The sequence below is a fragment of the Danaus plexippus genome, chromosome 15, assembly GCF_018135715.1.
Source record: "Danaus plexippus chromosome 15, MEX_DaPlex, whole genome shotgun sequence".
Taxonomy (NCBI): domain Eukaryota; kingdom Metazoa; phylum Arthropoda; class Insecta; order Lepidoptera; family Nymphalidae; genus Danaus; species Danaus plexippus.
The window spans coordinates 8,242,502-8,269,782 of NC_083547.1; the positions used below are offsets into that span (position 1 = coordinate 8,242,502).

At 29.7% G+C, this 27,281-nt stretch overlaps 1 protein-coding gene across 2 annotated transcripts; it reads right to left on the reverse strand.

Moving 5' to 3' along the window:
• Positions 1–27,178, reverse strand: LOC116766601 (cholecystokinin receptor). 2 transcript variants are annotated; one of them, XM_032656514.2, is made up of 11 exons: positions 26,933–27,178; positions 21,829–21,943; positions 15,182–15,382; positions 13,413–13,595; positions 12,247–12,356; positions 8,226–8,342; positions 7,504–7,575; positions 6,055–6,227; positions 5,575–5,681; positions 3,159–3,275; positions 1–2,086 (listed from the first exon to the last, which is right to left on the reverse strand). In XM_032656514.2, exons 1-10 carry the CDS (start codon positions 27,176–27,178, stop codon positions 3,241–3,243), a joined length of 1,359 nt encoding a protein of 452 aa, XP_032512405.1. In that variant the 3' UTR covers positions 1–2,086; positions 3,159–3,240. The 2 variants fall into 2 exon arrangements, with proteins under 2 accessions (XP_032512405.1, XP_032512406.1); XM_032656515.2 differs by lacking the exon at positions 1–2,086 and having other exon boundaries at positions 3,161–3,275; positions 5,575–5,689.
• Positions 27,179–27,281: the final 103 nt, after the last annotated feature.

Consider the following 27,281-nt stretch of genomic DNA (forward strand, 5'->3'; position numbering starts at 1 on the left):
ATGTATCATTAAAATAACAGTACATTAAAATCCAATACTCAAACAGAATATTTAATAATACTCCATTTCATTAATATCGTGCAGAATGAAAACGTTTATACATTACCTAGAATTTACTATTTTTAATTATTTACATGGAAACTTATAAAATAATACTGCATAATTATTATTTAATTTTCTTTTTGATATTTATATTACAAAATATCTTTGATAGTATATAAAAAGATCGCAAATAAAATATAAATGTGTACCGTATTTTATTCGTAGTTTTGTTTTCATCCACCGTACAAGATAACTGTCACGGCTGGTTTATTTATGTTAGCTGATCGTCTTAGAAATCTTTCTGTTTGCTCATATAATATATTGTAATAGTGTTATCTTGCTTTTGTTTTTATTTACTTGTACTTTAAGCTACTCTTAGGGGCAGGAAACGGAGGAGTACATAAAGCTTTTTTATGTGATTGTTGATAGATTGGACCCGTGACAATTTTTAGGCTCAAGAACCTCTTCGTTATATTTTTTTTTTTCATTTTAATTTATATGTCATATAATTTTACAGTGTTCAAATATAAAGTAGGTATTTTATCAAACATAAAAGCTATCTCAAAATTATTTACTTATTACGCTTGTTTGATTTTTTGTAAAAAATACTATATTTATTTCGTTCTGGTATACTTAATATATATTTTTTTTTTCCCGTAATCTTTATACCCTTTTGAAGACATTCAACTAAACCATACTAAACGTTTTTTACTATTAAGGAAATACGACACAGGAAACGTTAGATTATATCGTATTTCTTAGTAATCAGAATACGTAGAGGTTTGTAATTTCTTTCTTACTTATTAACATAATATTTATTAAGCACACTAAAATTTATTTATTATATCCAAATAATCTTACTCACTATGATGTGTTTTGTTTTATTATTTACTTAAGTATCTAGTACCTAGAGTATATACATAAATACAATTGGTAATAAATATAAAAAGATTCAGAAGGCTATATATACTGTTTCAGGGTTGGATGAAGCACCGACTAATATAGGAATTTAAAAAAACTTGCTTAATTTTAATACTTTACTATTAAAATATATTTAATATCATAAAAAAATAGATTTGTTTTAGAAAAATTTTACGTCACAACCAGTAAAATAGCGAATTACTTATCATTTAAAATAAGTATTTAGGTAAACCAATATTTCATAAGTGAACACTGAAACACGATTCTTAATTTTTTATATAATATGTTTTTTGTTTGTTTGTTTATTGAAGTTATGTATGAATTGGAATTGGATTGGATTTGATTGAAAATTGGATATGGAAGGAACACACAGTGTAATTCATCTGAGTTAACGTAAATATTTATACAATATAAATTATGAAATTCTAGTCCTAAGTTACACTCAAAGTTAGTCTGGATTGTATATTTTAATCAAAATTTCATTCTAAAATTATAGTTTAAAGTTTTTTATTGACCATTAAAGAAACTTCATTATCTGTCATTATTTTAGTTGTAGTCATTTTAAGTATTTTTTTTTTTATTTTATTTAACAATGTAGGGATGAAACGTATGGAAAATAATTTCACGTTGAGAACATTTTTTTTGTTGTATTACCGAAAAGTAGTTGATTACTTGAACGATACAAAATATATGAAATAAGATATCAACACTCATCGTTGCACAAACAGTTCAATGTTTATTATATTAGTCATATCTCTATACATTTAATCTCAAATATAATATCACTTATAGAATGAATACTTTGAATCAGTATCGTCCAATATTTTATATACAATATACATATAACACACGACATATACAAATTTTCACTAGTTTTAAAAATATCGCTACATAGTGGGTTTAGTTAATCCATAATTATCTTGAATAAATTTCACTCAAATTAATTTTTTTTTTCAACAAGGAATTATCTTAAGCTCATAAACATTTCACTTGTCACTGAAATAAGTTACTCACATAAGTTCAATTATTCATACAGTGGTTGTGCATTGCTCTTGGATTGCAACGTTCTCGGCCACGTAATTCGATACAGAAATTGGCTTCCTTCCTCTCCTGTTTCGATAACCTGTGTATAAAAATTTTCAAAATTAACTTAACCAATCAAAGAATTGTTATGTTTTAAAGGCACTTTGTATTTCAATTCCTTTAAGGCGTAATTTATTAAAATATACTAAGAATTAAAGACACGTGCCAAATAGTCACAAAATGCTTTTGACATGTTAAAAATTTCACCCTGTACGGTATAAATACAATCAATCAATAGAAGTATGATGAAAACATATATAAATCATTTTTGAACAGAGTTCACGAAATATTTTCGCTGTTCTACGAATTTATATGACCAGGAAATAAAGATTATGATCCGATATATTTATTAATTGAAAACATTTAATTTACTTTCAAATTAATTTTTTTACAAGAATTGCTTTAATTTATATAAATGTATAATTTATATTAATTTCTTGTATAGATTATTTTTTCATATATTTAATCATACCTGAAAAAATTTCATTTACGATAGATTTACAGTGCTTAAAAAAAATTGCTTGATTTTTAAATTTAATTAACAGTATAATTCCTTGTTTCAGCTTTATAGGGGATATGTTTAAAATGTATTTTTATTGAATTATACTAGAGAAACTATATGTTGTTAAATTGCTTCAATATAATGTCTATGGCCGTGTGGCACAGTAAACGCATTCTGTACGCATCCAGAGCGGTAGGCTAGAAAATTAAGAAACCATTGGCGGTAGATGAAAAATGACAAGACTAACTGACAGACACTTTTATCGCGTGTCGATAGCTGCAGAGGAACCAAAACGTCGAGATTATGTAGAAAACCTCTGTTTCTTTTTTTATTTCAATAGAATTAATATTTATTTATATACTGATGATCTAAAACAATAATATATTTATATACAATTAAGTTGTTTCACTATTCGATCACTTTTTTAAGACTTCAATATAAAAATAATCCCTTTCGAAATATTATTTTAAATCTTATACATGCATTTGCACTCCCGTGTTACTTGTTTAGAGAAAGGCAAATAAAAGGACGCTAAAAAAATATTTCAAGTTTCTTCATAATATGTGTAGAAAGTTATATTAACTGTAAATTTAATAATTAAAAAATATACCTGGGTAATGGGTCGCGAGACGACGGGTGCTACCAGCGCGGGGTGACCGCTGTTGCCCAAGGCAGTGCTTTGCGAACCGCTGCTAAACACAATCCTCACCTTCCGGGCCGTCCAAATCTGTTAAGTACCAACAATTAATAATATCACAGAAATTTGGTCAACTCTTTATACAGATTTAAACGAATTTACATTACGAATAATACATAATATATTAGATAATTACATTTTACTTATGATAATATTCCTGCCTTTTTAGTTTTCTTAACAATTTACTTAAATATAATCACGTAAAAAACTTATAAGTACAATGTTACATTTTTAATTTTTACAGAAAATGTCATCATCTATATAAGCCGGAAAAAAATATTTTAAAAAACTGTTGAAACTGTTATAGAAAATAAATCTCCTTTAATAAAAAAAAAGTTTTATTTTATTAGAATCCATATTAAAGATTCTACTTCATTTAAGCATATTTTAATATTAGTAAAGAATCACAGAAATTGGTATTTCCTTGTTAGAAAAAGGGAAAAATATTTTGTTTAAAGATATGTAATAAAGTTCACTCTTGAATATAAATACATCTTGATTTGCAAAATAAGAACACTTCGATGGAGTATACTCACCAAGACAATTCATATTTCATTGATAGGAAATAAGAAAATAATAAAGTTGTAAATTGAATAAAGTAGTTTTTGAAAGTTTTATATAAGAGTTATTTAAGCTTTGTTATCAGAGTTAGCGATTTCATTTCTATGATTTTGCTGAAATGAATTCATCGTTGTTAAATTATCATAATGATTGCAATATCAGTATATGCCTTTAAAAACGCCTCTTTCAAAAAAGCGGTTGTCAAGCAATATTTATAGTCATCAATCAAAGCCTTAGATTCAAATCATATCGCAAAGTTAAAATTGGATAAATTTAATGGACACATCCTTTATAGGATCGCTTCTCAGGATGGGTACGCTTTGGAAATGGACAAGGTAAAGGAACTTTTAACAGAAAATGCTGAATCTCACTAAAGGAACCATAAAAAATATACTCTCACAGTTCTATTGAATTAGAAACGAGGAAGCTCTTTGAAGTACCGAAGGTAAAGATATAGCATTACATAAATATCTTGAGTTTGGAGTTTGAATATTTTGTATAGTAACAGGTAGGGCAAATCGCTCGTGGTTAATGAAACTGAAAAATTTTAGGGTGGTGACCACGCATCAAAACAAGAAGCTTATCAAAGTTAGGGAATTCTACCTGAATAATTCCAGGCATTTTCTAAGTGATGTTTTTAGGTAGAAGTTTTTTTGAATTGTCACTCGCAATATTATATACTAAATGTGAGTAATTATCGATCTTAAACAGGCCAAACCTAATAAATAAAAAATCAAAGCCTAATTTACCAACTTCATAAAGGAGGAGGTTTTCTTATTTTTTATGTTTGTTCTTAACTTTAAATAATTGTAGGGGCAACTAGTACGTTTGTAAGTTTCTTCATTAAGTATTTTAAAGCACTACCATTTGATGAAAGTCTGGGGTAGATCTGAGGATGGAAATGAGAGACGGTCGAGGGAAATTTTCAACGTTTAATAGCAGATACTTTGTGTTTCAGCTTCATTAATTTGTAAGGATAAGAACTTTACAGATAGATAGACACTGACTGTAATTAGGGGTCTGATGATGAAGACGAAGATAGTGCTATATGATAGGGAACTCCTTAACAGATTTACAGTAGTTAGCTTGTGTTTTAACTTAATTCATTTAATATTTATGAGAACTTTTCAACTATATGGGTTATAATGAAGGTCTGCAGTATATCTGGTAATGGAGAACATTTATCAGTCTACCCATCACTTAAAATCGTGAAATTAAATATTTTTTAACAAAATAAAACCGACTTCAAGCAGTGAACTGAAAATTAAAAAATAAATTTACCTCGTAAAAAGTAACACTGTTTGTTATTTGAACACTAATGTTCTTTCATAATTCAATACTGGTAGTTCGTAAGCCAGTACTTAGGTACACAACATTTAAGAGTTAGTCTGATAATTAGTAGGTACCGATTAAATTTATTTTCTATTACTGTTATTGTTTTGTAATTTCTTTAATTAAAATATTCAATTACAATTGTGTGTACTTAGTAATTTGATATTATAGTAAGGTTGTTATAGCATTTACTTGGCACCGATTCCAAAATTATAAAATAATTATTTAAAATTATTTTCTATAAATGAAAATACGTATTATTTTGTACGAAGTACATTTCTTTTTTTTTGCTTTTTAGTTCACTGCTTGAAGTTGTTTTTTTTTTATTTTATTTTTTTAATAATATCGAATACTCTGCAAGTGAGACTGCTAAGTATTTTTTTTTATGGTAAGAATATTTAGATTCCAAAAGTACCCAGTTATTAATCTTTTGTACCTGTGCGTCCAGTTTGGCTTCCTCGAATGATACACGCAGTCGCATCTTGACTAGATGGCGGAGGAGTTACCTGCTTGCCCCCATCTGAACTTTCAGGAAAGCAGCACCTGCGATACTGATCAACTTTATTTGTCGAACGACAATCCATCAAAATTTTAAAAAATATAGAAAGTATAGGAGTAACATGAAAACATAATGTTAGACTCTTTTTTAACTAATTGATACACTATTATGTTCAGTCTTTTGTTTCTTTGGTAATGGTACACGCAAAAGGGCTAGGATTAAAAGCAGGATGTGTAATTTAAAAGATTTAGCACTTTTGTGAAATCGAAAAACACTGGAACAAACTAACACAATTCATATTTTTATTGAAAAATTAATTATTAATTATAATATTTTAATAAATATAACTGTTTATAAAATCTGGAAACTAACCACAATTGACCCCTATTGTTGATTTAAGAACTTATAAACACTTACCGTAGAATTCTAAAATTCTTAAATAGGCTTATGAAGGCTTGTCTGAATTTTCTATTCATGAAGCAATACGTTATAGGATTACAGCAGGATGAGCAGTAAGCTAGTAATTGTAAAGACACGATGCCCTTTGAACCGATATACTGATACAACTCCTCGGGGTAGAAAAGGTAAATCTGTAAAATTAATCTTAGGTTAATGATAGACGAGATGAAACTTCTTACCATTGCGTTGATTCACCGTTTGTGTGCCGGGTCTAAGTTCTTCTCTCAACCAAACCAAATTTAAAACGAACCAGCTAGGACTGCCTTTAACGTACATTCCAAGAATGAACTGATGTTAGTTCTGGACAGGCTCAAGTCTTTTAGTAAGTTGTAGAAAGATTTAGCTGTTACACAGCTCCCATTTCTACCAAGTATAAATTTATGACGAACCTGTTCTTAGTGAGTTTGTTAATCGTAATATTTGTTGACCTTGATGGCATGATCTTTCGGAATGTTGGCTTCCCAAGGAACCGTAAGCTCTATTAGTACAACGCGCTTTATAATTCGCGAATATAAAATTTGGTCTCTCCCCGTTTCTCACAACTAACCTAACCTAACCTAACCTATTGATCGCTCGTTTGTGGTTATTTCTTTTTGCGCGCGGCTACCGAAAGAATAAGCCACCTAACTTATAGAGGTGTCAAAAATTCAGAAAATCAATTAAAATAAATATTTTTGTTTCTACATTCGGTGTCGAAAATTATCAGAAGAAATAATGTATTCTTTTACTTGTTCCTCTCTTACTATTCATTTGTTTTTATATCAAATGACAAAAGCAAAAAAAGTGTATATAAGATACTTTTCTTAGTAGGAGCTGCTATTTAGGGTTCTTCATTATTAAGAACAACTGCTTAAAATTTTATGATTTAATAGAAAAGCTTTTAAAATTTTTAGTTAATTAAAATTATGGGTGGGCGCGACTTTTCTTGTTATCATATTGTAATATTTTAGTTGATCTAGTAAAATTACTGGGGTGATTTATATAAGTACAAGAATATGTTATAGCAAGAATTCAAGAAAAACATTCAACACAATTCAATTAATACAATTCGACTTTTTATCTATGTCTCTAGAAAATACTTTTTATAGTCTTCCTTGGTCGTGTCGACGGAAAATTTAGATGTATTATTTTCGAAACAAGTCATGGTATAAATAACAAACTGTGGATACGCTTTTAGTGCTTAGGACCGGTAATATCTATCTAACGCTAACTTTTGCTATTTCCTGTTCTAAATGTTAATAGTGACTCATGTTCTCTATTGTTAGAATTATACTTCAGTCAAGGAGAACTCGAGGCATTATGAAAATCGTTTATTCTAAATATTTATATATAATAAATTTGAGTTTTCTTACTAATAATTCGATGTAAATAAAAATCAATTTCCAGACAGAATTTTGATTCACTTACCGTGTTGATAACGTGCAGAGGTGTCCAACAAACGAAAAATTCTACAATAATCACAAACAGCATACGAATTACCTGTGAAGGAATACAGTTCGTCATATAAATGTCAAACCGAACACTGTTAATGTGCTATGTGTAAACTTTATTAACCAAGTATGTCTTCGCATTTTATATATTTGTAAATTTTATTTATAATACATTTCTTGTAAAAAAAATTAAAAACTCTTATACTATTTTTACTTATAACTTTAATTTTTGGATTTCAAATTATAATATTTTATTTTTGGGAATGTAATGAATTCTTTGTATTAATTACGAGACAACAATCATCCTTCAAATAGTAGTTTCAATGCATTCAATGTCCCTCCTCCTGGTAATGTAATGGCAAGAAAAGACTTAGTTTTTTTTTTGGTATATGAGATAAAGAAAATGTAATAATACGATTAAGATAAAGATTATAGTTGTGGTAGTTTTTCTATTAGAAGCAACAATCGATTCAGGTAGCCTGTCAATCGAGACATCGCCGGTTTAGAGTAGAGTTAAATTTTTTTGTTAAAAATAAACATCAAGACCGAAAAGTGGTCACTAGCAACTCCTACGAAACTTAGAAGTATTTTTAGAGAAGTTTAAAAAATTAAGGGAAGGGGAAAAGATGGAAGTTCAATAGTTAATAATAATTTACCGTCCTATAAAGCAATGTGGGAACTATGACTAAATCTACTTACCTTCCTCTTCGCATCGATACTCTTGTCAATATGTGTAGATCTTACAACATGCCTGAACTCAAATTCAGTATGTAGACAGCAGTGAATTTTTCGCTCCTCGAGTGCTGTTTCGCTTTGCTGTAAAGATTATTTGTTTTAAAGCATATTTATTTCTTTGGGTTATTATGGTTTCTTTAGTCTGTTTTTTTTCTTTTATTTCTTGTTTTGCTAACACTGCATTAAAGACCATGTTAGCAAAACTCAAGATTAACATCTTGGATCTCAAGTAGCGTCAAATAAATGTTTGGACTCAAAAAATACTTGTATGTTGTTTGAAACATGACATATATATCTTTTGATGATATTAATCTTAATGAGATCTAATACTTTCGCGAGTTTTATTCATTTAAATGAAACTAATATTTTTCGAATATACTAGGCGTGCTTTATTTTTGTAATAAACTACATACTTCCGACGTTTCGGTTACTTTTCAGCAATCGTAATCACGGGCACATGAGATGTGATTCACTACACATACACATGTGAGTCATTTAAACATATTATTCTATATTAATAAAATTATTATATTGTACGAGTATAGATTTCAGTATTAATAAATTCTATTATCCTTTCTACATGTCGATTTTCTCCTATGGTCAGTATGATATAAGATAAAATTACATGCTTCCCTAGTCCTCCAAGATCATATTTAAAAAAAAATATGAAAACTTCGGCATTAAAAGTATGAAAACAATATTTAATATGTACCCTATCGTAGCTATCAATATTGTAAATTAATTCGTCGGCTTGAAATATGATATATTTTAATAAAGTCACGTACAAAATATTTGGTTTCCAATCAAAAGTAAATTTAGTTTTTGGGAGCTTCAATAAATAAAACTATATTTGTCATTACCTCTAATATTTCCCTGGAGAATTTTCTAAATTTAGAATACAAATAAGTAAGCATGATAATTGTTTTGTAAAAAATGTCAACGAGAGAAACAATGAATAGAACTTGAATTTTTACAACTCACAGAATTTTTTAAAAATTATGTATTGTGTAGACAGACTGATAAATTTAAACGTGAAACTCTTATGTAATGCATTATGTTAGTCTTACAAGATCACGGCGTGAAGAAACACCGTGCATTGTAATAGTTTAAAAAACGTATTAAATGATAATCATATTAGAAAAAATTCTCTCAAATCGTACACAACTATGTCTAGAGAAAATAATACTTTTAAGTCTTCTAAATCATATCACTAATAAAAAGTATATATGTACACATGTATTCATTGTTTTGATACAATATTTAAATAATAAATCCGTTTTTTTATATTCTGACCAAAGTGGTGTCGAATAAAGACATCAATGAATGTGATGATTCAATTAGGAAAGACCTTTTTTCGCTTGTTGATCTTCAACGACCTAGCTGTAGGTATCGTTACCTTAAAAGAGAAATGTATTTGAAATCCTATCAATATTTTTCTAACATTAAATATAAATATTGGTTTCAATAATAAAACTGAAACTCAAAAGAAATATGCATTAAATTCTACTATTCACAACATTGTTTAATTGTCAGCCTTCGAAGTGAACGCACTGTTGCATTTTGGCAACACTTCAGTTATTGTTTAAACGTCAATACGCTCGTTCGTTTATTTACCTCGTGATATACTCGGTTTTGAATTAACCTATTTCAAACGATATCATATCAACGATGGATTTCGTCGAACAACATTAAAAATAATAATTTAAATAAATATTACTAATCACATGACTATTTTATGAATCAACTCTTTCGGTTCCAATATTTTTTAACAATGTCCATAACAATCGAAACAAATATGTCGAAATATATTTTAGAATATAAATAAAATCAAACATTTTAATTTGCTTGTAACAAATTTCGATTTTTTTTTTGTTTTAATATGCTAAAATCTACTTTGCAGCAAATGATAATTTTAATATTTTATTTTTATAGCAAGAAATAATAAAGACGTTTTATTTAATAGGCAACTAACTCTAATAGTTTATTCACTAACTATTTTCTCGCTGTAATCATACAGACTAGTTAGCTAGAGTTTTTTGCATACCCAAATTGAAAGCAAATTCTTCTTGTGCCAAATCAATGATTTACCATTAATAAGTTTCTGTTAAAATTCTTTGTGTTCTTCTATCTTCTAAAATTTATTTAAAAAAAAATGTGTTTTAAAATGAAAGAAATCAGATGATTAGGAAATGAAATAGTTATTTTGAGTTTTAGGAACGAGATAACCTGAATAGATGGCAGGTAAAATATTTAATAAAAACTTGTTAAATTATTTCTATTCTTTTCAATAGCTGTAAACAAAAAGAAGTTTGAATATTAATATACCTATTTACAATTAAATTTTGTTATAGCGTTTCCAAAGCAATTTATCACTATATTTACCACATTATTTTACATATTATTACGTACGCGCTACATATTATAAAATAAATGAACATCGCCGGGGTAACATCGTTGTATGGATAAAATATCATATAACAAGTGACGCCGCTGACTCCGTGGAACGAACACCAAGCCGTGTGAACCAGAAGATTCCTGATACCACTCAAGCTATGGAATGGTATTGCTATCCTAACATCGGGGCAATCATGTAGTCTTAGGTATAGGTTATAAGTTTTAATATGTAATTTTTTATTATAATATACATATAAGTATGTTTCGTAGTTTTCCTGGAACCTCCGGTCGCTACCTTATATAATTAGGTGGCAAAGCGAAATAAGTCATAAAAAGTTGTTTTTGTTGTGTGACAAATTTATTATAATAAATCAAAACTATACGTACCAAGTTACTAACTTACATCAACCAAAGCTGCAATCAAAAATTAAGATTTAATTTTTCAGGCGAGTTACATAGATTACTATCGATTCCTATGTGGAATTATCTCGTTTTCGGCAACAAAATTGAATTACAAATTAGTTCATATCTTCACCCAACTGTATACAAATAGTTTGTATTGTAATTCATCTTTCACCTAAAAATTGAATATCTAATGCCGTGTAAGTAAAATTCCTATAAATATATAAAATATACTTTATTTCGAAAACGATATTATTATTATTTAATACATCTAGTCGTATTCCTCTATACCTTTTATTTAAACTCGGTGCCAAAAAAAAACTGTAACAACACTAATATTTACAATAGTGGGATTATTTATCGGTTGTAGAGTCGATATTATAGTAGAGTTTTAAGTTTATACTGGTTTTATTGTAATATTATCGTGTAGTCTTAGGTATAGGTTGTAAGTTTGAAATTGTAAGTCTAATTATAATACACATCTAAATAAGTTTCGTAGTTTTTCTCGAAAAGCACCCTATTCATTTACATGAAATATGAATGAAAACAAAACTTTCTAAACAAAAAAATCATAGCAATACTACACACATTCCAATGTAAAAAGTTGATCAATGATATATTTATTTCAGTTTACCAAACTTTTTAGGTAAATGACTACATATTTTTTTTTAGTAACACCTTTCAACGTTTTTTAGTATTCCTTAGTAAAATTGGAGCATACGAGTAATATAAAAAGTATGTTATTTTGTTGTATATATTAGTTAGTTTAACCAATAAAATGTGTACGTGATGAAATTCAGTTATATTTTATGAATCTTTAAGTCGTTCATGTCAGTTTATTGCAATTTTTCATTCAGGCCTAAACTTTTTTTGGAAATCTGTCATAGGATAACACACCGTTGATACCCAAACAAAGAAGTGGCAAGGATGACAATAAATAATAATTTCAGATAAAATTATTATTTTTTAAGATCTAACATGCTTGTTATACAATAGAATAGAATTAACCACACTAAGTCTTTCACTACAAAATGTCTTAAAACAGAAATTAAAAAGGTATTTCTAGAAACCATTTGGAAAATGCTGTCCGTTGTTCAGGTCATCTGGCATCTTGTACGAAAAATAAATATTCTAGTCGCAGTCTTTATGAAAATACAGCAATTTATTTAGATATTTTGAATCATCAAACCTTTGTTGGTTTTTTCGCAAGACAAACAGTTCTGCAGCATAGGTCAGCCGGATTTTCTTGTGACAACGGTGTTGGTGACATCAAACTATTTTTGCATGGTGCTCCATTCACTGCAATGAAGTTTAAATGTTAATATAATTTCTTATTGGGATTTATAAAGTTATAAATTTTCTCCATCTTTTAATTTTTTATAATCGGTTTTCTTTTCAAAGCCTAGAGTCAAGTTAATTGTAATTACTTTTAAGATTGTTTGGGAATAATCAATTTATTGAAGAACGAAATATTATATTACTTAGAGAATTAGGTAGTAATTCTGACTTTTTATAGTGTGAGTTGTAACTAGGTAATTTTCCACAAATAATGTTGCTATAGGAAACCATTTGCTTTAACCTGACAACAAGGATTTACTGACATTTACTGACACCTAGTTTCAGAAGTAGTCATGAATGTTGTATGTACATATTTTATGTGTGCTTGTAAATATATTTTACAGGGACATTTTGTTAAGAAATTTTATATAGTGATATTTAGTAACCGGCCTTGTACTTGGTTTTAATATTACTAAAGCAAATTCTGCTAAAATCTAGATTTTATCTTTTAAATTTTGGGAAGGAAACAGTTCACCAAGTCAAACAGTCAACACTTGAATTAATATCCACTGCTTATATCATAATATGTATATCATATCACGTAATCATTAACACAATATGTATGTTGACATTGTCATATGTGTCAAACTGTTATTTACCGAATCTCTACACCAAAGTAGATTAATTATCCTTCTGACTACTCGCTAGCATATGGATACTTATAATACTACTCAGATTTATATTGTCTCGGGAATAAATGTTTATCACTCAATATTACTCGTTCACATATTTAAACTTAAAATAAATAATTTAATTTTCATAAACTTCTCTTTTATGTCTTTTTCAAAGTCTAATTTTCGTATCGACATAGGTAGAAAGACAAGTCCGTGACTATTTGTAATTTTTATATAAGGTATGTTTTTATTATTGGAAAACCAGGTGTTTATTAACATATTACTTAGCTTTATACCTCAATGAAATTCATTTTATTAAATTAGGTATTTGAAACCAAATTGGAATCGTTAAGACACCTTCAAAGAAAGTGTATTTTAAAATATACCGGTGAGGAATACTTACGATGTTTTTGAAAGTTGAAATTGTGTTGTATTTCATGCCGCATTCCTCTCCATAATTTTGTAACAATAAGTGAATAAGCGAAGGACATAATGAAGAATGGTATAAGAAGCAAAGCGGCATCAAGAGTTAAGTTGAAAACTCTCTCCATCTCCAGACTTAACCAAACTTCTCTGCACTTGTACGCTAATAACAGAAAAATATATATTCAGTAAAAAAATATTATACGGGTGACAGTTAACAAACTGAACTATGTTATTTTGATATAATTTACAATTTAGAAAAAATAATACAATTTGTGTTGTTTGTGTGTTAATTATTTTTACATGATGTGGTCTATATAAAATCATTTTCCGTGTCAATGTCTTTGTAAGTTAATAAATACATTAAATCTAAGTCATATCATGTTTAGTAAATAAACATTCTTGACTGTCAAACTTCAAATATATCAAACAACAAAGCATGTTAATTTTATTAATGTACAGCAATAAAGATATGATATATAGTATATTAAATTAAGCCAGCGATTTAAAATTTAATTTAGAAATAAAAAAAAATTGTTATATATATTTTTTACCATTGTTACACACACGTCTCTAAACAAATTTAAAGCTTTCATTACATTTCTACTTATAAAGTGTAATCATGGTACAGAAGATTATTTCAATGGTGGATGGCATAAGTCATGAGTCTATGTAATAGCAAATAATTACTTGCCAAATTCGTTCTGTTGTTTGATTCTGATTGTTTAGTACGTATTTACATGTTTATATCGTTTTAAAATGTATCTATCTAGCCAGAAAGGTAAGCGAGCGGGTATTATAAACATATGAAAACAAAATAACAAATTTTAATGTCAATTAATACTATGATTTTTATTTGAGCTTTTTAATGCTTTTGCTACAATTCACAAAGATAATAAATCCTCCCGTAGAGGATAGTACTACAGGATGTATAACTCTTCTAGATATCACACACAGTTACATGTAATAGATGTTGTGGTCTAGTGAAAGTAGAACACAAATTAAGACATACATGCTGACTACAGAGATATGATTAAAACTATTCTATTCGTCTACAAAAAACTAATAAAAAGACCACTAATTACAGTCTTTTGTGCTATTAAAATGATACCTACACGTAATGTAAACATGTTATGCAGGCGAGAAATTTGAGGTGTAAATGCTTATACTAAAAGTTTTCCTAAACCAATACCCTGCCACAAGCCCCAAGGACTATGTGAATTCCTTGCTCTACCGTAAACTACAACTTCAATGTGCTTGGTTAATTTTTGGAATGCTTGAAAATACAATAAATTTATTAAAATATAAACAAAAAATATCTCTTTTACATATCTTTATATTAAAAACATGTTTATTTATTACAATTCCAAATTTAGACATAAAATTTATTTAGGTTTAAACCACTATTGAATGGACGGTTATTAAAAGTCAAACCTGGGATAAATGGATGATCTTTACCAGATAAACAACGAAGAGGAAGTAAAACATAAGAAAGGATTTCTTGTAATTTACAATTTCCACCTAACAAAAATTCGATAATATCAATATAAAAATTAAAACTTTGTGCTTGAAACAACAAACAACTTGTGCTTTTCACAGTGAAAGTAGAAAAACAATTATAAAGAAATGATCCTAGATCCGCCAGTGATTACAAATACATAAATCGTGTTATTAAAAATACAAACAAATTTAAATTGCTTGAATTTCATAAATATCTTTTAATTTATTTCTAAAAAGAACATTACATACCATTTCCTCTCATGGGTTGCAATGTTGATACAATAAGTATAGGAGAATTAAGTATGATTGAAAACGTCCACACGATAGTTATCATCTTGTACGCATGACATTGTGTTTGCCACTTTCTTGATTTCAGTGGTCTACAAATTGCGAAATACCTCTCTAATGAAATAGCTACTAGAGTCCAAACGTCCACCGATACAGATACAGCTGAAACAAGGAAACAAGAGAAAATCTTTTGATTCAATAACAAATATGTGATAAGAAATATAATATTAAAGCTTCAAGGTAGCATATGATTTATTACTTTCATATTCTCTGCTATATCACTATTACTAGTTATAAATATGCTGTCATCAATCCTCGAGTTGCTAATGGATATTGGAGACATTAAATTTGAAGGCGTAACTTGTAGAAAATGCGAGTAGTTTAAAAGTTATGAAATTTATTATTTACTAAGAGTTTATTTTTTTTTATTATCTTAATCCGAAATTTATCATAATAAATAATCTATAAATTTAAAATTCATGTTATTTAAAACATGAACAAAATAATAAAATTCAAATTAAAGTCATAAAAACATCTCGGCAGTATAGTAAAGCACGTAAAAAAGTGTTTATAAATATGTTGCAACTATTAAAAAGGCAAACAAATCGATAGATAAATATTTAGAATAATATAACAAAGACTTAATGAGTTCTGTCTTTTAAATACGTTTGTAAAAGAAAACAGAAATTCTTAGATAATAAAATATTCAGCAGTAGTTTCCGTATTTGTTTAATTTGAATCAAATTCTTATATAAACTATTGTAAAATGGCGTTCATTTCAATTTCTCTAAAATATAATTTTATTTACATGACGCAATTTCATTGAAAAATTAAAGTGATTAACTTGCCGACTTTTTCAGTATTTAATAAAAAGTGTAGACTGGCAATAGAATAACTTGTTAAATCATTCGTCCCTGACGATAAATTTACTTGAAAAATATGTTGTGTGTAATTTCTTACTTGGATTTATTAGTCAAGCTTCTTGACATAAGTGAATTTTAAGACTTGCCAAAAGAAGTCTTCTCTCTAATTTATAAATTTACATTTGATATAAAAAATATACAGATTTTTGGAATAAGAATTCAAACAAAAATTTCAAGTGATTGTGAAGGGACTATTTCCTTCGAATTGGTTTATATAAGTTAGTTATTATCATATATATCTGTGTTTCTGTTTGAGGTTTATTTCAATAAACCATGTTAAGTATAAGATTTCAATATTTAAAACTTTACATTTTGTAATAGGTATTTATTTTTCTTTCCTTTATGTCCCAAAAGGAGCAAATGAGCAATCAGTCTACGTAATGAAAAGTAGTCACCGTCACCGTCATCCATCACCAGCATTTACAACATAGGGGGTGTTGCGGTTGCTTTGCCGGCCTTGATTGTGGCAGAGGTACCTACACACGTGATGTTGAAAGGAGCCATGTTGTAGCTCACTGGGAAAACCTCGTGTGGAAGAATATTCCACTACCTGCAGGTGCGTGGAAAATGTCCGCAACTTGCGTACAGTCTTCCAACCTAATGCATCTAGGCGATGTGGATAAAATCTGACTTTACGGCGAGTAATGCGATGATAAAAGGGTGATAACGGCACTATATCAAACTGTTATATAGATAATAGAAAACACAGAGGAAGCTCACATCCCTTCAAAGGCTTAATGGTTCGGGATCGTCTATGAACATGGGATCGTTGACAATACGAACTGCCCAACGTTATATGTGGTCAAGTAGAAGAATTTGGTAGTGTGGAGCACCGAACCAGAAGTGACAACAGTACTTTATGTGGGGACGAACCTGTGCTTTGTATGGTAAAAGCAAGTGTTCTGGTGTGAAGTACTACCTCGCTATACTCAGTACCCATAGTTTTAAAATTCTAGTTGACCCTTATCTTCCAAATGTCTCCGAAATATATCGTCGTTCGCTATGTCAACCCCAAGAATCCCAATACTCTGATTGATGTGAAGGGAAATGTTCTGGAATCTTGGAACAAATTAAATGTTTTTTTTTGTGGTAAGCACGTAAGCTTATCTTCTTGGGATTAAACTGAACTAGATTCAGCTTACCCCATTCGGAGACCACCTCCAGGGAGGTCTCAATTTCAGAGGTCTTTTTCTGCTCTCTAATATTAGTTTTTAAAGCCATTAAAACCCAATATTCTGAAAGATATAAAAATTAATATAAAAAAATTGTTGAAACTCACTGCAAATGCAAGCTGCAAGCTGTAGCATGTAAAATTTCATTTTATAGCCACAATCTTACCTCATCTCACCACAGTTCAATTATAGTATATAGGTGCGCATGCCGGCTGATCGGCGAATAGTGGCACTAATTGGTTTATGTTTGCGCCATGTAGTAGTGATAAGTGTCAATAACTTATCCGTATGTTGTAAATAATCTAAATATTTCAATATTTTTTAAAAGTAATGTTAAATTTATTGATAATATTTGGACATATTTCTGTTTACAATTTCATAATTTATTGTATTAACCAATGAAAATACGTCTTGTTGTAGAGAATAAATAAGGCAGCCGTTTATTGTAAATTTTCCGAGAAGATCATTTGTATTATAATGGACTCTGAACGAGAAATCCCTAGCTTGACGCCGACAGCAGCAGTGGGATCACAGCCCCAGGATAATTCAAGACCTCTGGCCGAGACGACTTTTGCTGTAAAACAAGTAATGGGGCTTGTAACCTCCATAACGAAGACTGTTGTACCAACGATGGCGACTTTATTTGGAAACTGCCGGTCAGTCCTCATGAGAGATCTCATGACATTAAGGATTGGTGTGCTAATGTCAGCGAAAATATTACGAAATTGAAAATTCCACCACACGGAGCTCGAATAAAGGCAATTCTGCAATTATGAGGATGGGCTAAGACGTGGGCCGAAACATGGTCACTACATTCAACAATGTGGGAACGCATCAAGGAAGAATTGATCCAAACATTCGGCTGGAGTTCCGGTACGCCGACAACGTGTTGAAGTGGCGCAGATACACATCGGACCAAGCGAACAGCTACCCTGAATATATAGCAAAGGCGCGGGCGTTTTTCAGAAGACTTAGACTGGTAGCTACCGACGTAGAGGTTGTAGAGGCCCGGATCACAGGTATCTAGAAAACATTCGGTCCAATTTGTTGAGGAATACCCCCGATTTGCTTCCTAATTTAGTCACGGTCCTAAAAAAATTTTGTAAGAAATAAATTGAGAATAGGGAAAGTAAATTTAACGATTTTAAAAAACCACGTGTTACGGGACCTGTAAAATATGAAGTTACGCGTTATAATTGTAAGAAATCGGGCCATTTATCGCGAGACTGTAGATATAAGAATAATGTTTTCACAGTCATACAAAAATTCAAGTTCACGTAATAGTCTAATTAACGATAACGATAAAAATATCAAGTGCGCTTTTTGTCCCCATAAAGATCATTTTAGAAAAATTGCTACCGCATAAAATTCATGAGAATGCGTAACTTTATCACCATCCATTTAAATTAGACAATGATCTTACAGAACTAATGCAAATTAAAGAAATATATAATATTTTTGAGGAATTTAAATATAGTTTCACTATTGGGAATCACATGTCACAGGTGAGAACCGAAGAGCTTAAATTCACTCTGAATTTTGTATTGTTTCTCATACGTATACATTATAGTATAATCCGAAGCCGTTTTAAGGTTGGAGTAAGGCTTTACGTTTGATTTTATGTACTAAGAAATAATATATAAGAAGGAAATATAAGAGTAATACAAATAAGTAATACAGAATTAAATTTACTATCTTAACAAAATAAATATCAAGTTAATATTTTCTACTTAAACTTTTATTAATAGTTATTGACACCTATTTTTCAATACCTATAAAGGTAAAAATGTTTTGACTTTATGTAAATGTGAAAATATTTAGTTTTTTTATTGCTACCAAATCCTAATCATAGTACGGACCATATTCAGTAATTCTTTGTCGAAACATATTGTCATTTCGTCATCTTTTCAATTTTCTACTTAGCAATCGGATAGTTCGTTCCACATTAGGGCCGAATAGATAAATTGATTTTTTTAGACAATTTACTTTGATAAAACATCTAGTTCCTCGGAACACATCCGATTATACAAGTGATAGTCTACACAGAGAGGCAAAATCTTTCGGAAACTTAATGTTTCATAACTGCTTCTGGTCATCGATAATTCTCATAGCTCCATTTTGAACACTTTTGAAAAGCCCATGTTGATACACAGGTGGAGCAGCCCAAAAAAGAGGGCAGTATTCCTGGTGGGATCAATTTGCGTAGTGTACAGCAATATTTTTGTGTTCTAATACATGACTAGCAGAGAGACTGGTTGCTAGCTGCAAATATCTTGTGCAGAACCAAGATGGTTCAAAAGTCATCAGCATTTTTCCATACTAAAAATATGTGTGCCATTCTACTGTGAAAAAACTGCGATAGACTAGTATATTATTGTTAGCTATTTGTTGAACTTGTCATGCATATGATGCAGAACTGAGTCTATTTGACAATTTACCGATGTGTGGGCTTCTTCTTATAAGGTAACTTTGAGTTATCCATAAATAAAAAAAAAATCATCTTTAATTCTTACAATAGTTTTGACTGCTTGACGTCAAGTGTCAAGAATTAAATCGAATATCATATAAAGCTAGATTACTAACCAAAAGCCAGTGAACCACCCAGAAGACCGACAAATTGTCGTCTTCACCGTGGAGGAAAGAGGATACAGAAAGCTTATACAGATTACATGCTTACACCAATTGCATGTCTCAGAAATTTATATTCATGATTATATATGGAATACATCAAAGTTATCTCAGCAAGACAGGCTGGCTGTGTCTTCGTAAGAGAAATATTAAGAAATTAAAGCCAAGACCCGAGTCTATTATATATATATCGGTGCAAATATCTTTTATTTAAGTAATTAATAATTATGTATGTTTCAAATTATCAGCTTTCATCTGCATAACCACCTGTGAAGCCAACTGTGCAAGTGCAAATACGAAAATGAGTTTTGGTTGGCATGAATAGAGGCGGAGTACAGATTAAAAATATTCTCACTTGAGCCGTTGCAGCGATTGGACCTCTTCCGAAATAAGGCAATAATCAGACCGTCTACGAGGTTACCTCCAATAGCAGTCAGAGAAGTTGATGTTTCAACAAGGTATTATTCTTGAATATAGGTATTGGTGACGTCAGTAATACTGACGTCACCTCTTTTCAACTGACTTTTAAAAAGGTGGAGGTTTTCAATTCCTTGGTATGTTTTCTTTATGTTTGTTACTTAATAACTTTCGACTGGGTGAAGCTGATTTGAAAGCTGATGCTTCTGTTTCATTTCAATTTATTCTATTTCTGGCAGTGGCAACCATGAGAAAACCATAAATTCTAAAATTTACATAAGGTACTTGGGCGACAAATGAACGAGTAACTTCAACGCCAACCGATTTTGATTTATTCATTTATAAGGGTTTACTTATGATGATTACAACAAGACCAGATTATGTAAAAATTGAGAAAAATCCTTGAAATGTGTGGGCATACATAATGCACATTTTACACGTACACAGAACATAACTTAACCTATTTAAGGTAGTATAAATGTTTTATAAATGTGAATAATTTTTCTTATCAGTAGAATTTTTAACATACATATAAGTTATCTATAACTCCTTTGAAATTTTACTTTATGTCTATTGACATTAACTTGACCAGATCTAAAAATAAGTTCAAAGGCAAATCTGTATCATAGTTAGGTTAATATGTTGGCACTATTGACCCGTTTATTAATGTAGACATTCTACATACTAATATATATCCTAATAATTTATTTCCTAAACGATACAAAATCCCAGAGGATATCGTCGGCCTCCAGACTAGATATATTTATGTATTCGCGAAATTTAAAGCGCTTTGTGATAATAGAGCTTATGGTTCCTTGGGAAACCAACATCCCCAAAGACCATGCCATTAAAGTCAATAAATATTATAGGCTCACAAACGAACTCATTCGAAATAGGTTCGAAAGCAGTCTTAGTAGGTTCTTTTCAGATTTGGTGAGGTAGAGAGAGGAGCGTGGCCGGTGGAGGTGAGCGTTTAACGCGCGTTAGATAGGGGCCCCTTAAATCTACACCTGGGTCTAAAATCCCAGGCACTGTTAATGATCCTCTCCCTGCAACGCGATGGACCCGGCACCCATACGGTGAATCCATTGAATGCTAAGAGGTTTCTTCTCTATCTGGTATCTACATTTCTTAAGCAATATAAGGGACAATTCTGAATTAAGTATATGACTGATATGAAGCCTATTTAGTTATTTATTGCCTTACAAGTATTGATCAATACATCTTACAAAACAATATTCGTAATAGCTCTTAATTTTAACTACAGATTTTTTGCTCAATCATTGTTTTCATAGTTGTCACACCTTGTTATCTCAGAAATAAAGTGCTCTATAAAATATTAAATCCATTTTGATTTGATTTGAGATATTCTATGTCTGTATATTATATTGGTTTTAAGCTTATCTTAAGTGACATTTTTTAAATTTCGTTTGTTTCCTCTTAGCCTTCTTATCGGCTTTTTACTTACCTTGCAGAAAAGGTATTAATTTGCATAATGCCGCTCCGAAAAAAAATCTTCTGTATATTTGCCCCACAAGTGTGAATGGTAAGCAAAACACTCCGAGCAGAAAATCTGATATTGCCTGAAACAAATCAAAGTAGTTTAATTATATTTATTTCTTTTTTCCATATTTATGTTACTCTGCCCTTATTTGTACATAATATGATTTTTTTTATGCTTAAGGGGGAAACCGAGCAGAAGGCCTGAAAACCTGATGAAGTTTGTACCGTTGCCCCGTGGACACCCGCAACATATTTTTGCGGATGTGTTGCCACCCTTCATTGGGGAAGAGTGGGAGGAAATGGTGGCAAAAGAGCAAGAGCGGGACAATGGAAAAGGCAACCGGCTCCCTCACTAATCGGACGAAACACAGCCATTAAGCATTACTTCACCTCGATCTTCTGTGAGAGGGTGGTACTTCCCCGGTCCAGCCAGCCCACGTTCAAGCTGTAGTAAATTGACAGTTAGGCTCTACCTCCTCAATATATAAAAATATAGCTCCTACACTGATATTTATTTTATAATAAATTTTTAGCACTCGATTTTGTTAATAAAACAGCAACTATCAGGACTGGGATTAATTAAAAAATATCGTATTTGTGTTGAAAAAGTAAAATAATTAAATTTTGCAAAACAAATTAAAATTAAACCGAATTGTAAATTGTTTCATAATACTTTAAAAAAAAGTTCTATTCGACTTCAACTGGACGCATATCATCTAACATCATATACATCTAACCTGTCGAAATAAGGTCTTATTAAGTGCAAGTGCAGTGCTTAAGAATGCAATCTTTTAAAATAGCTTTTTTTCTATTTGATAAATATATTGAGAACTAGATATTAAGTTTTCCCTGAAATTGCGGAAATTGCATTTATATATTTAATAGTAATTTGCTGCTATCCTAAAAGTATATTTTCACACCAGAGAGGAAAATCTAATATACATTTAAACAGTAAGAAAGCAATAATCAAATGGTAAAGTGAAATAGCAGTTTTTTATGATTATTCCCAGCAGTAAAAAAATTGGGGTTTGTTTATTTGACGAATAAGATCACCTTTACTTTTAACGCTTGCTCAAGGCGGGTTGGTTATTTCAATCTTATAATTTCAAATTATACGACCAGGTTTCCTCACGATGTTTTCCTTCACCGTCTCTCAGCAGTGTCTAAATATTCTTAGAAAGTACATATGAAAAGATCACATTGGTACTCGTCAGGTTTTGAACCCGCACTCTCACGTGTGAGAGGCAGGCCTTTAACCTCCAGGCCGCCACGACATAACACATAACAATGACACGTAATTTTTTTTAATTTATACTTACACTTTCTCATAAACAGAGAAATAAACTCAGATAATATCAATAAATTTTAAACATATATATATATAGTCTATGAATATTGACTTCATCTACAGCTAAAATTACTTTTAAAAGCGGTATCTTTGTCTTTGATTTAATACTTTATTTATGATTTGTTTAAAGATAAAAGAAAAACATTGACTGTCTTCACTTTTTACATGGTGCTTGTTTGTAGTAAATATGCTTTATTTAAAATCAATATTTTAAATAATATTACATACATACATCAATTTTTCTTAACACGCAGTTGATATAAAAATTATGCAAGTACTTGTGGAATAACTGAATATTTAAAAAGTATTACTCAAATTTATTTCGAAAAAAATTTGTGATATTATCACTAAGCCATATGAACAATTTAATATCTGTCAAAACTTGAAAAAAAAAATGCAAATATAGTTTGATTCCCAGTAAAACAATATTTATTACAAATTCATGTAAAAACTATGTTAGTTCTCTAAAAGTTATTTATCGTTCTTAAGTACGAAGTATCTTAGAATACGACGAGTAAGGAAATTCAGAAGATATTTTTAAACTTTTTGGGCTTATAAATTACAGGATACTTTCCCAAACTTCTGATGTTTGTCAGGATAACTGTAAGAAAAGATGTATTTCCCTTACATTAACATGACATTGATCGTTGTGAGTTGTTTTCCAAGCTTACTTTTGGTTTTCTCAATCGTACTTGGCACACCGATTTTTTTTCTGATGCTAATATCAACACGCACTATACGTGTAATTCTAATTCAGTATCACATCGTTTAGTCTACACATTAAATAATTTATATTAGGAGAGTGCTTATTTGTAATGTACTAAAAAAATAATTTCAAAAACAATTAAATGATGATGGAAAGTGTATAAATTCACTACTATATACAAATGGGCACAAAAATACACTCACATATCAATAAAGGACCCTTACCTTTAAATTCTACTTAAAATTTAGTGATTGTATTTTATCCGTATCATATGTTATATTATTTAGTTATTTTCAATCTGTTTTTTGATTTTAATTATCTTATTTATAATTAACTGTACGCCTATTTTTATTATATGATTCGTTTAATATGTTATATTGAAATGTATGTATGTTCTGTGGGAATACCTAGTAAATAAAAATAAATAAATATTCTTCTTAAAACAAATGATTTCAGCAATGAGGCTCTTTTAAAATATTTTGGAGATGACTATTATATTTAATAAGATTAGGACAATTGTGGTACCTTTGTTATTAAATAATTTTACCGGATATCTTTTACCTCTATGAGGTTGTGATTGGATTTTATCGAGTGTGAATGTGTCTATAAGATTTATTAATTTTATTTTTGCCAGTAATGAAAGTAGATGATTTTATGTTATTTTCAGAGAAATAAGTTTCAACCAAATTAACTTTTAAATCTATCTCGATATGATTTTTTATTTTTTATTTTACAGCCAAAGTTAATGTTTTAGATCATCCAGGTAAAGTAGGTATAATTTAGTTATATATTTAGCTTATAGACTTATTATGTATAATTTAATTACTTTAAACAGTTCCTAAAGTTAAATCTTGATCACGATCCTACAGCCTTATATTGCGGAGCTTATATTCTTGACTTCTACTTTTGTATATGTTTATAACGTTGCTTTGTGAATTGCGTTTATAAGTTTATGTCATTTTTTAATCATGTATATATTATAATATAGAAAAGTAAAACGGATATAGAAAAAATATCTCACGAAGCTTAAAATATGAATACTAATAAATATATTTCACTTGCAAGATAACACTTTTAATTTCAACAAAAACAAACCCTTGTTTATTTTATTTCAGACGATATCAAAGTTATTCTTTAAGGTAGATAATATAATAGATAAAGAGAAAAATTTTTATTGTTTAAAACTAATTACAAGAGTTATTTATAGCCTGCCTTTAAACAGAACCGTTCATTAATTTCTAAAAAGTCATGACTCAAGTAAAATTTTAAATTTAAGTAAAAATCTATATTCAGATTTAACTTGCATATATTCAGAGAACGTTTTCATTTTATTTCGATTTTCCGAAAATGTATTTAACTTTGGGAGTTGCAGGGAAAATGCATGTGTTTCCGTAATAATATTTTCATTTGGTAAACTTTTACATGGTAAAAAATAATGCCTCCAAGATAATTGTTAATAAAAAGAAAATCTTAAGTATAATATTTCTGAAATAGGACCATATACAACAAGAACCTTTATCGATGTGCAAAAGAGTTAATAATAAAAGATTTTCTCTTAGCAAAATAATCCTTAAAATATTTAATACAAAAATATTTGTATTTTGTTGCTTTGTTATGTGTTACTAATCATTTAAAAAATATGTTTTATATTTGCTTTCTTAAAATGTAAATTAAGTTTCTGAGAAAATTTATTATATAAAATATTTTTAAAACCTGCGATGAAACCAGTCCCAAAGACATCAAAGTCAAATTGTTACAAACAGTGGATTGACGAATCTGGTTACGATGTCTTCTTGTTCATGTCGAAACTTTTGTGTTTTCATTACTGTGATGAATTTACCAGTCGGGAATTTAAGTAAGGTATCAGATTATACTTTACATTCATTGTGTCAATTTTACGAACCTATAGATGTTTAATAAATTTGCTTTGTATTATTTAACTTTTTTAATAATGTCCGACATTTGTAAATTTTTTCTTCTAATAAGCGATGCTGTTTAACTTAATTGACAAATTTTTTTTGTCATACAAAGCTACTTGCAGATTGAAAAGTAATTTGCGGAAAAAATGTAAATGGATATACATTGTGAATTCATTTTATTCTAACTGGTACTTCATTTTATTCTAAATTAACTTATAAGGTGGTAGAGCCTAGCTGTGGTCAAATAACTGCAGCTCGAATATGGGCTGGCTCGACCTAGGAAGTACCACCCTCTCACAGAAGATCGGCGTGAAGTAGCCTTTAGTGACAGTGTTTCGTTCAGTGAGTGAGAGAACTGGTTGCCCTTTCCCCGTTCCCACCCTTTCCTGTCATTTCCTTATTCACACCCCTCCCTTATTTCCAACAAGCAAGGCTGGCATCGCATCCGCAACATCTATGTTGCGAATGTCACTACTGCCCGGTAAGTAGGCCGTCCGCTGGTTTGCCACCTCTTACATAAAAAATAAATAAAAAAATAACTACTTTATAAATTAAATGTGCATAGAGTTTAGCTATTATCTCATCTGATAGTTTTTAAAAATTAAGCCTTGGCTTGTAAATGCATCATCTCAGTGAAAGCTTATTCACTCTTTTGACGACATGCAAATTGTACGTTTTAGGTACCATAGACGCTAGCAAACCCTTTCAATCGTTATCTTTCTATGACATATTTACAGATAGTCCATCAAAATAGACTATGATAATTTTTTTGTACGTGAAATAAATGAACCTTGAGACTTGATCACTATATCTTTAGGCCCATGAAATACATACTTTTCTAATTCTTAGAAATACAGATAACTAATGTTCTTTTCTTAGGAATATAAATATTAGGTATATATTTTTATTATAACTTCCCCCTTTCGAGGTCAGTGTCTCTTAATAACCAATAATAAATAAACTAAATTTTTTATCAACATTTTCTCCTTAAAGTCAGTCCATTTCCACAAAATTATTATTAAAATTAACTAAAATATTGTACGTTCCTAAATTAATAAATATAATTTAATCAGGGCAAAATAAATAATTAACTTACCAAATTCATTAAGTAAACGTTGGTGACTGTTCTCATTCGACGGTTACTGGCAAGTGTTGCTATGACGAGGAAGTTTCCAGATATAGAGAGCAAGAATATTACGAAGTATGGCGGTAATATGAATCTCCATTCATACGCATTACTGGCCATGGTCGTGTTCTGCACAATACTCGTAATTGTGGTCGACGTGGCCTCCGTATTCACTATTAGCGAAGTAACGTTGTATAAAATACCACTTGACTCCATCTTATCTGTAACCAAAAAAAAAATTAATGAAGTCAATGATTTCACTTGTACAAACTTAAATGATACATTTTTTTTTTTTGGGAAACTACGAGTTTATTATCAT